Raw genomic sequence first — 11,462 nt, 5'->3', positions numbered from 1 at the left:
AGTCTTCCATTAGAAAAGAGGTCAGTATCATGGTAGTGGAAGTTCAAAATGGTATTGAATGTTATAGGAATGTACAACTGTTTTAGGTATATGGATTCTTGGGTGAGGTTAGAGCAGAAGTATGAATCTAGTGGCGTCCTAACGACTAAGAAACAAAAAGGCAAAGTAAAAACACAAACTATTTTTTTAATTTCAAGACGTGGTCCATAACTCATCTTTTTTTTAATTCTTGTGGTTGTCAAGCTATCGTGATGGTGTGAGCCTACAGCACGTAAAGTAACAGTAACAATTTGCCTGAGAGAAGGATTTCATACGAGATAACGCCCAGCCTGTGCTTACCCTCCTCCCCGTGAGCCCCTCGCCTTCCCCAGCCTCCAGCTGTTTAACTCTCAGTGCGCAATCACTTCCCCCTCGACAGATTCTGCGCATCGCGCCCCTCCGTTTAGCCCCCAGCCCAGAGCAGCAGCGAAGAAGCCGTCATGAGGGCTGAGGCCCGGCTTCCGCAGATGGTACCGCGCATGCTCAGTAACAGCCGCTAGACTGTGCGTCAGGCGGCTGAGCGCGGCCGCAGTGTGAGATCAGAGCGGCCCCTCGCTTCACGCCGGTCTGGGCGCGGTGCTGCGGCCCCAACGTCTCGCTGAGTGTTGGCTGGGACGACGCACAGGGCAGGGACCCGTGGACAGTAGCCGGTCCGGCTTCCTACTGGGGCAGTCCCAGGGACAGTCAGTCTCCGCTAGCGCCCAGCCCGCCGTGCAACGCGAAACCTCCCGGGGGCGGGGCCGTATCCACGAGAGCTAAGCGCTGCGGCATTCAGTTGCTCTCCCTCCCTCAACTGGGCGTCTTTGCGGCAGTTCCAGGCTCGGCCGTAAAGCAGCGCGGGTAACTGTCGTAGCGGGCGCGCCAAACTCGGCCCGCGAAAGGGATAAGCAGGTCGCGCGGCGCTAACGAGGCGCCAGCGGCGGAATGGGGCTGTTGGAGCAGTGCGAGGCGGCGTTCGGCGCCGCCAACCTCTATCAAGTGCTGGGCGTCAGACGGGAGGCCTCGGGGGACGAGATCCGCCGCGGCTACCACAGGGTCTCGCTGCGGGTCCATCCGGACCGCGCGGCCTCGGACCGCAAGGAGGAGGCGACCCGGCACTTCCAGGTGAGCCCGCGGTGTGAAGGGAAGAGAGACCCCCCCCCACAGGAGGGGGCTCCGCTATTGGTCCCCGTTATGCTGCCAGCCGCTTTGTGTAAGTGCTGGGGCTCAGCGCCTGCGGAGCTGCGGGGCTACAGCTGCTTGTAAACAGCAGAGGCTGTTCCCCTTGGCTGTCCAGTGTGGGGGGAGACTGAGCCGCGAGAAGCGGGGCGGGCCGCTTCTCGGAGACTCGCTGCGGAGGGTGACGGTTGTTTTCTCAGCTCCTAGGCAAGGTGTATGCGGTACTGAGTGACCAGGAGCAGCGGGCGCTCTATGACGAGCAGGGGATTGTGGATGAGGAGTCAGACGCTCTGAGCCAGGACCGCGACTGGGAGGAATACTGGAGGCTGCTCTTCAAGAAGGTAGGGGCTGTTGCAGTGAAGGGCTAGTGGCCTAGAGGAATTCTCAGCATTGCTACTGGGTGAGTCCCAGATCTAGTGCTCCTAGAAGGGAGGGTGTGTCTGGAATTGCTAAATAATGATCTCTACGTCTGGTACATACTCTAAAAGTGCTGCTGCCCTGGTTAAGGGGCACTTGTTTTCTTTCCAGCTAGCTGCCATATCTGCCCTGGTGTAGTACTGTCCTGGGCAGTTGTTAATTCTGTTGTTCTACCATTCTCTCATTAGAAGGGAAAACCTATAAGGGCAGCAGGCCGTAAAAGAGACCCAGTTTGGGAATATTTTAATGAAGTTCCTCTACTTGTGGGTAAGACAGGCATGCGTGCAAAATGCAAACAGTGCGACAAAGAAATGCAAGGCCTGGTTTCCCGAATGAAACAACATCATGAGAAGTGTTCCTTCTCAGGAGGAAGTTGTATTGAAGATGATGAAAGGAACATGTATGAACATGCAGGATCGTCAGGTTGGTAAACTTTTTAAATTCAAACTTAAGGACCGCCTGTATTCCTTCTGGACTATTCTTGAATTCTTACGTTTGAGCAAAAAAATATAGTTGTTACTCTATGATACTATCATTTTTGATGCAGTTGTGATGAAGAAATAGCTGCAGTAGGCAGATCTTCCTTTTACAATTTCACCTTTTAAAGTAGTACTGAGAGTCAGTGAATGCAATGAGTAATACTAAATGAGCAGTCTGGTAATAATAATTAAATAACTGTATTGATTGATTTTGTTTAGGAGAATGCATCCTCAACATGCAGGATTCTGAAGACTATCCACTTTCAAGATCACCATCATTTTCTATAGTTTCAGAGTTATCTGCCAATGATAGTGTTTCAGTCACATCGTGTATGTTACATAGCCACAGTATATCACCTGTAGCAAAAAGAGAAAAAATCTCTATCATCCAGAAACAACCATAGTTAAGTTTGTGATAAGAACCAGCAGATTAGAAAAAGAGGTAATTGATGAAAAAATTGCCCGGTTTGTTTATGCAACAAACTCTCCTTTCCATATGATTGAGAACCCCCACTTCATAAACATGGTTCAGTCATTAAGACCAGGATACAGTCCACCCGACAGAGCAGATGTCGCAGGCAAATTGCTAGATAGTGTATGAAAGAGAAATTGAGCAGTGTGCAAAAAATCTAGAGGGTGAAATTGTTAACCTGAGTCTTGATGGGTGGAGCAATGTCCACAATGATCCTTTTGTATGTGCTTGTGTGACAACAGAAGAAGGGAATGTCTTCCTTACAGAAACAATTGATACCTCAGGAAATGCACACACAGCAGAATACTTACAAGAAGAAGCAGGAAAAGCTATAACAAACTGAAAAAAAATTCAAATGTCTACTACATAGCTTGATCACAGACAATGTTGCAAATATATCCAAGATGAGAAGAAATTTAGAAGAGTGTGAAGAGAGTCCCAAGCTAATAACATACGGTTGCAGTGCTCATTTGATGCACCTCCTAGCAAAAGACTTCAGTTTTCCAGAAATAAAGGCTAATGTTATTGAAATTGCAAAATACTTCCACAACAACCACTTTGCAGCAGCTGCTCTGAAAAAAGAGGGAGGGACCAAGTTAACTGTCCCACAAGACGTGCGATGGACTGTTTTGAGCACTATATCAAGAATTGGCCTAATCTGATGACAGTTTAACAAAATAGTGAAAAAATAGATGGCACTGTCCCAGCCAAAGTTCTGAACACTGGGCTTAAGAGAAATGTTGAACACATGCGAGTACCCTGAAGCCTATTTCTGTAGCCTTGAACAAAATGCAGGGAAATAGCTGTTTTATTGCTGATGCTGTTGAAATTTGGAAGGAACTGAGTGAGATCTTAAAAAGAGAAATATGTAATGACAGAGTTAAATTACAAGCATTAAAAAAATGAATGGGACAGGCTATCTCCAGCTCATTTTCTTGCAAATATTCTCAATACTCGGTACCAAGGTCAAATCTTAACTGCTGAAGAAGAAGAGTTGGCTATGACATGGACATCCAGCAATCATCCCTCCATAATGCCAACTATAATAAACTTCAGAGCTAAGGGTGAACCATTCAAGAAATATGTTTGCTGCTGATGTTTTAAAGAAAATCACACCAGTGAACTGGTGGAAGTCACTCTATCACTTCAACAATCTCTGAATCCAAGTGCTTATCTCACTTTTAACAGCAGTAGCGTCTTCTGCAGGTGTAGAAAGAATATTTTCTTCCTTTGGATTAAGTCATTTGAAATTGAGAAATCATTTTGGACCTGAAAAAGCAGGAAAGCTTGTTTTTGTTTTCCAGATTATGAGCAAACAGGAAAAGGAAGCTGAAGACAGCTGAGTTAGCTGCAGAAGCCAATATTTTAAGTTTCTCATGTCGACCTCATAGTCCATTTTAATGTTTAAAAAATTAAAAAATCATTATTTAGTTAAAAACAATTTTAACAAAAACAAACCTGATTTTAAAAACTTGAATGTTTAACTAAATTCAAAAATTCATGTTTGTTAAAATATTTTATGTTTGCCATTGAAGAAGAAAATCCAGAATACAGAACGTTGTTTTAGTTAAAACAATTTAAATGTCTGTCTGGTGATGTTCTCCTCCTAATACAGCATGTCAAGAAAATCCTCCAAATATTAATGATTAGCCTGTTGAATTGGAGACAGTTCACCTCCCAATGACTTCATAAATATCTGCTTCAATTACCTTTCGGTAAATGAAATAACCAAACAATCATTCGTTTTCTGATATAGTTGTAAAACTAATCTGAAAAGTTTTCAAAATAAATCACTTACAAAATGTATAGTGTGTGCCTTCTAAAAATGAAATCTACGTCGATCTCTGAGTTGTGAAGAATATGTATTAAGGTTATAACAACCAACAAGAATGCACTTTTATGCAGAAATTCATGATTAAATCGAGTCTTCCAGACTCATGATGTAAATCAAATCTACCCTGATCTAGCTGAATTAAAACATGTCACTGATCAGTTGGGTAGATGTTCATCTATATCAGCAAGATTCTTCCAGGTGTAAACCAAGAGCAAAGTGATGGTTAGGGCTCTAAAAGAGACCTAGAAGAAGATAGTGGGCAGAAAAATTTCCATTGGCTAGATTGCCTTCACCAAGGTTCAGTCAACAGTGGCTTACTGCAGGGAGTTTACAGTGTACTTTAATTTGAGGCAATCTCAAACTGCAGTGGTGTCAAAGGAAAGGGCAAACACATGGTCTTCTCTCAGGTGTCCTTGATGAAACTAGTTATTACAATGGGCTTTTATCATGAGATGCTGGTGATGCAAAAGTCAGTTGTAGTTCAATTCCTTCTGGAGATAGCCTGGAGGCTGATGCTCTTAAAATAATGTAGTTACTGAATGATGAAGTTCAATCTTGGTATCCCTTCTCTTTAACTTGAATATGTAGCGGCTTTTAAGGGGAGCAGTCGGGGCAAGAAATCTAACTGGCTTCAAGACTCAGCTTGATAAGTTTATGGAGGGGATGGTATGATGGGTGTGCCTACAATGGCATGTGGCCTATTGGGACTGCCAGTAGCAAAAATCCCCAGTGGCCAGACATGGGATGCTAGATGGAGAGGGCTCTTAGTTAGTTCTTTCCCAGGTGTCTGCCTGGTGGGTCTTGCCCACATACTCAGGATCTAACTGAAACCCATATTTGGGGTCAGGAAGGAATTTTTTGCTGGATCAGACTGCCAGAGACCCTGGGGTTTTTCACCTTCCTCTGCAGCATGAGACATGGGTCACTTGCAAGTTTAAACTAGTGTAAATGGTGAATTCTCTGTAATTGTTAAGTCTTTAATGATTTGAGGATTTGAGTAACTCAGACAGAAATTATAGGTCTATTACAGGCGTGGGTGGATGAGGTTCTGTGGCCTGCAAAGTGCAGGAGGTCAGACTAAAATAAAATATGTATTACTTGGTAAGAATAACCAGGCTGGGCTCACAGCTCAGGCTGTCTCTCGGGGTGGAGGGTGGGGGCTCCAGTTTAAACCTGGTGGCTAGCTGATAGCTTAGGGTGGGAGGGAAGCTGTGAGCCCGGGGTGGGCTCAATTTCACAGCATGGAGCCTACCAGCAGTGAAATTGTCATTTTTGTCAGTTTCAGGGCTCCAGATGTGAGCCCCAGTACTGCTGCTCTGAGTCCAGGCAGCCATGAAACTGACAAGAATGAAAGCTAGGAGCCATTGTAAGTAACACAGTATCTACACCGGGGTGGGCAAACTACAGCCTGCGGGCTGGACCTGGCTGGCAAGCTATTTTAAGCTGGCCTGCGAACTCCTGCTGAGGCGCCGGGTTGGGGGCCGCACCACGTGGCTTGGCCCCGGTCCGGTGCTCCAGCTGGGGCGCTGGGTTAGGGACCGTACCACGCGGCTCTCGGAAGCCTCGGCATGGCCCCACTCCGAGGATCGAGAGCTGCTCCATGCCTAGGAGCCGGAGAAGGGACATGCCAGTGCTTCTAGGAGCTGCTTGAGGTAAGCACCGCTCAGAGCCTGCACCCCGTAGCCTCTCCCCATGCTCCAGCCCTGATCTCCACCTCCTGCTCTCCAAACGCCTCAGTCCCAGCATGGAGCACCCTCCTGCACCCCAAACTTCTCATACCCCAGAGCCTACGTCCCATACCAGAGCCCTCACCCCCTCCTACACCCCAACCTCAATTTTGTTAGCATTCATGGCCTGACATAAAATTTCTATTCCTCAATGTGACCCTCAGGCCAAAAAGTTTGCCCGTCCTGGTCTACACAGACACTGCGTTGCCCTAACCTCGTGGAGGTGCAGTTATTATGTCGGTGTAGCAGGCCGCTTACTTCAGCAGAAGCAGCATTCTAGTGTAGACACAGACATAATTAGGTCAGTGTCAGCTGCCTTACATTGACCTAACTGTAGTGTAGACCAAGCCTCAGAGCGTATGGGTATGTCTATACTTAAATCGCTACAGCAGCGGAGCTGCAGCACTTCAGTGTAGATCGCATTCCACAAGATTAACAAGGGCCTCCTTGACATGCCTTAAGCATATTCCCATTGTAGAAATTTGCAGAGCTGCTACATGGACATTATGCATTACACCTAGCATCCCAATAGGATGCTCAGTTTATTAGAGCCTCCATGTCCCACTTCCTTCAGATGACAGTACTGCTTTTCAAATTGTCCCATGAGTTTGAATGGGTGGAGTCCTTCCTAAAGAATTCCCATTACTGGTGAATAACCTTCATTTCCCTTTTTAGAATGCTTTTAACATCAAAATTTGGGCTGGAAAACTTGAATGTGTATCTAAATTTCTTTTCTAATCTGACATTGAGAATTTGCTTTCTACGGTAAATAAATCTTGATGTTTTAACTTAATTTTTAAAATTTCAGATCACCATAAAAGATATTGAAGACTTTGAAAAGAAGTACAAAGGTTCAGAAGAAGAGCTGGCTGATGTTAAAGCAGCATATGAAGATTTCAAGGGAGACATAGACAAAATTATGGAATCTGTGCTGTGTGTTGATTATACAGATGAGCCAAGAATAAGGAAGATCATACAACAAGCCATTGATTCTGGAGAAGTTCCATCCTACAAAGTCTTTGTAAAAGAGTCTAAGCAAAAAACGAATGCAAGGAAAAGGAGGGTATGTTACTGCACATGTAAGGGGTCAAAGGGGAAAATTATTGAATATTTACACTTGGCAGGAAGTATTCTTTTCAAATCCATGTAAACTGTGCCTCACTTTACAAATTCTCTCCCCGCTGGAAAAACATAGGATGAGCTTTCTAAAGAAAGAACTGAGACACCATCATGAGTAGCTGGACTTAAAGTTTGAATCTGAGTCTAGAAACTTTCTATTCTGTCTTTTCAACAGTAACGAAGGCTTTGTCTACACTAGCACTTTTGTTGGCAAACTTTTGTCAGTCAGGGGTGTGGGGAAAAAAACAACCCCCTGACAGACATAAGTTTCATTGACAAAAGTGCCAGTGTGGACAGCACTTTGTCGGCAGAAGATGTTCTCCTGCTGTCAACTATTGCCATGCCTTAGGGGTGGTTTAATTATGCCAGCAGGAGAGCTTTCTCCCACTGGCATAGAGTGGCTACACAGGACACCTTACGGCGGCGCAGCCTTACATATAAACATAGCCTTAGTTTTTCAAATGTCATGTCCTTTAATTGCAGTCAGTTTGCTGCTAAGGGTTTCAGTGCAATAATAGGCACTTTCTACTTGCATTTCATTTGTTTGAATACCATACCTACTTTGCTAACAGCTTATCAAAGTTCAAAATATTGGAGCAGATCAGTGTCTCTTGATCCAAATCTAAAGCGACAATGTTAGGCCAAGAAACTGACTTCTGGAATCATACTGTATATTTATTCTTTATATGAGACAGTGCATGCAGCAATTTTATTGATAGTTGAATGATAAAAAGTTGTTAAAATTCAGATGCAAAGAAGCAAAAACGGGATAGGATTTCCTAATAGCAGAACCAGTATTGAACATTTGTTTAATGTAGACAACACTTTTTAAGGCCAAACAACTTTGGACAAATAACTTCTTCCACTAGCTTTTTTTGCTACTTTGCGTCTCTGTTTTGTATTTAGACACAAAAGGAAGTATTCAGTGACTCTTGTAATAAAACTTTGGTCAAATAACATGCTGTTTGTTTTCGTCTAAGCAGCTAGTTACTATTTCAGGCTCAAGAAGAAGCTAAAGAGGCAGAAAAGACCAGGGAGGAACTCGGTCTTGGTGATGGGGAAGATGACTTGAAAGCACTAATTCAAGTAAGATTTGAGGATCTCTGTAAAGAAGGCTTTTTATGTCTTTGACTTCAGATAGTTGTTACCTTTTGGTGCCCAAATGCCAGTAGGCTAATATAGTTGCAGATTATTGCATATTGGGAAAAGTCTACTGGAGATTAGAATGAGTCCTAGTGTTGAATTTTGTGCCTTTCATTTAGTCTTCAGAAGGCTCTGATTGACACTGAATATGGTGCAAAATTTTATTTAATAAAATCACTTAGATAACCTGGTTCACTGTAGTTATACTTATTCTGGTCCCAAATAAACCATGAAAGTTTAGACTGGGAACCTAGGAATTGCTATACTGAATAGATACCACAATAAAGGAACCATTGATGTGTTTGCAGTCCCTGATGGGTGTAGACACGAATGTTCTTCATTGGCTTTGTACTCTACTCTCTGAAAGATTCCACAGGTTGTGTGGTGGTAGTTGGCCCTGAGATCTCTATCTTATTGGGTACCATAAGGATCTAGTCTGTCACCCCTTGTTCAATGTGCATGTGAGGCCACTCCTTAGTGAGATGTGTTGAAGTGTTCTCCTACTGATAACATCCAGCTTTATATAGCTAGCTTGTCCATCCCAGATTGTGTTGTCAAGTAGGCAAATTTGGGCCATGAATAAGGGCAAGAAAGCTGAGATTGAATCCTGAGAATATTAGTGATTATGGAAGATTGGAAGACACAACTTGTAGTTAGCAGAGATGTTATAATTTCCTCTTATTACAAATGAAGGCCAGACATCCTCAAAGGTTGCATCTTAAGATATGTAATTAGATTCTCAGCAGTTTGTAAAGGACAAAAAAGCATCTGCAACCAAGCTGGCTTTTTACTATCTGTGTCTGGTCAGGAGGCTACATTGTTGTTTTTTTTCTGAGGTGGACCATGCTGCTATGATCTGTGCTTGTCATCTGTAGGTAGGACAACTGCAGTGCGTTCTACATGAGATTACACTTTAATTTTATTTAAAATCTGAAGTTACGAAGAATGTAGTAACTTGATAGTTAAGTGAAGGGTCTTACCTGTGAACACACAGCAATACTCCAAGAGCTTTAGTGGCTGCTTAATGTTTTCCAGGTGGAGTTTAAGGTACTGGTTTTTACCTATAAAGTTCAGTGGCCTGCTTCTCGGAAGTGCTGAGCAGCCACTAGTCCATTGAAGTCAAGGAGAACTGCATGCTCAGCCGCTTTGAAAAGCAAGCTATAAGTGACCTGAGATTTTTCTGTTTGAGGGATTGCGTTACTCCTCATGACATATTGTCACAGTTGAGGTTCGTGGAGGTGCCTGAGTTTAACTTTGAGCTCCCTCTGTATATATGAGCGAGCTTCTGACAAAGGGTGTTGCATGAAGAACCCTTGACTTTGGAATTCACTGCATCTGTTCTCCCTGCCTTGATCTGAAATATCCAGTATCTGCTGAGCCTCCCCATATCCAGCAATGCCCATCTAAGTAGGCATTTGGAAAACACTGAGGGGGCTACAGGAGGGATGGTTTGCTTTGGAAGGGCATGTGAAGATGTTGATTTGAATTATGCTTGCTGATATGCTTGTAGGGGTGGCAGAGGAAATGTACTGCTGTTTAGGTGATATTTTTGAATTGTAACTATTTTAGTTAATGGCAAGGAAACCTCCTGTGAGTCTCTTATGTTGTATTTATATAAACAAATGAGATACCTAGATCATTTCTCCTTTCCAGAATATAGTTCTGGTCTGTTACCTCCTTCCAGGAACCCACCCCCATTGTCAATCAGTTAATATTTTGTTAACCTTTTCTAGCCTTTATCTTTAAATTTATTTTTAGATACTAGATTAAGGTGGACCATAGATTTTTACATAATTGTATTACATATTCCATATTCTCTTAGTACATCTCGTCCTATTGAACTATACAACTTATTCTAATGAAGTTGGATCTCACAATGACTTTTTGGTAATCAGATTTCTCATTCATTTTATAGAGCAGAAATAAAGATAGAAAAAAAGAAATAGATGACTTTCTGGCTCAAATGGAAGCAAAGTATGGAAACAATTCCAAAAAAGGAGGAAAGAAAACAGCACCCAAGAAGGCAAAGAAATAATTATCTATTGACTTTCTAGCCTGTATGTCAATCCACAAATGAACACCTAAGTTCCAGTGAATCTCTGCAACCTTCCTGACTTCCACTGTAGAGCACATGCACATCAATTCATTGTGGCTGGGAAGATATGATAGTAAGTGAGATGAAAATGAACTTTTTGGTGACACAATTTTAAATCATCTCCTCCTAAATTTTTATTAGGATTAAATAGGTTATTGGATTACCATTGGGCCCCAGATAAGGGTTGTAAATGTACTATTTGGGATCTGTATGTCTGTCAGAATTTGAATTGTGTAAGCACATCAAAACCCAACTGGTGAGACTGCTGGTGGCAAAACAATGTAATTTGACAGGATTGAGAGTCTTAAAAATGTTGGTCTATGTGGCGTGTTACCTGAATATCTTCTTTTCTAGTTCTGTTTATGCTTACCAGTTTCCTCTGTAATACCCTGTTGCTCTTCTTATGGTCTTTGCGCTTATGTTCAGCAGGGCAGGAGTTTTTCAAATATTTGTGGTTTTATTAAAGATATTTTTGAACGCTAGCTTAAATAAAAATGTTTTTGCAAAACTGCTGTACTCTTGTTTTTTCAACCCCATGTTTTTGCAAGTGTTTTTATAGATGTGTCTAAAATAGTCAATTTCATTATTACCTTTCTATCTGTTCAAACACTTGATGTTGAATTGCCTGACATGAAGTAATACTGCACGATATTACAGCATCTGACAGAAAACCAACCATTCAAGCAAAATGATGGACATAGATTCCCACAATGGCATGCGGTTATGTCGACACTTGTCCTGCAAGAGGCCTGTCACCAGTTCATTATTTCCATAATGAAGCCCTCTTTCTGTAAGTTGTATGAAAGTTCTCATAGAACTGGTCTATTGTAAAAATACAAGTAAGTTAAGCAACTTCATTAGAAAAAAATCTAAGTGAAGTAGTAGTCCTGTAGTAAGTTTAGTAAGAATAATTTAAAGGCAGCAGAAATTCATGTAATATGCCTTGGTATAAATTGGAAGGGCAGTTAATTTAAAAAAT

General features: G+C 42.6%; 1 protein-coding gene across 1 annotated transcript; it reads left to right on the top strand.

The window, feature by feature from the left end:
* The first annotated feature begins 653 nt into the window (after positions 1 to 653).
* On the top strand, positions 654 to 10,994 carry DNAJC9 (DnaJ heat shock protein family (Hsp40) member C9). The gene is made up of 5 exons (XM_050959711.1): positions 654 to 1,143; positions 1,398 to 1,538; positions 6,935 to 7,189; positions 8,245 to 8,331; positions 10,304 to 10,994. The coding sequence occupies exons 1-5, from the start codon at positions 964 to 966 to the stop codon at positions 10,421 to 10,423; spliced, it is 783 nt and encodes a 260-aa protein (XP_050815668.1). The 5' UTR covers positions 654 to 963; the 3' UTR covers positions 10,424 to 10,994.
* The last annotated feature ends 468 nt before the right edge of the window (positions 10,995 to 11,462 follow it).

Source organism: Gopherus flavomarginatus, chromosome 6 (genome assembly GCF_025201925.1).
Source record: "Gopherus flavomarginatus isolate rGopFla2 chromosome 6, rGopFla2.mat.asm, whole genome shotgun sequence".
NCBI lineage: Eukaryota > Metazoa > Chordata > Testudines > Testudinidae > Gopherus > Gopherus flavomarginatus.
The sequence above is the reverse complement of the archived record's forward strand: the minus strand, read 5'-3'. Positions and strand labels throughout refer to the sequence as shown.

What these genes read in the sequence shown, in the direction of transcription:
- DNAJC9 (XM_050959711.1), top strand. Translation starts at nt 964, where the DNA reads ATGGGGCTGTTGGAGCAGTGCGAGGCGGCGTTCGGCGCCGCCAACCTC. An exon ending in AGGCGACCCGGCACTTCCAG is followed by an intron (nt 1,144 to 1,397) that starts GTGAGCCCGCGG and finishes TTGTTTTCTCAG; the next exon opens with CTCCTAGGCAAGGTGTATGC. An exon ending in ACTTGAAAGCACTAATTCAA is followed by an intron (nt 8,332 to 10,303) that starts GTAAGATTTGAG and finishes TTCATTTTATAG; the next exon opens with AGCAGAAATAAAGATAGAAA.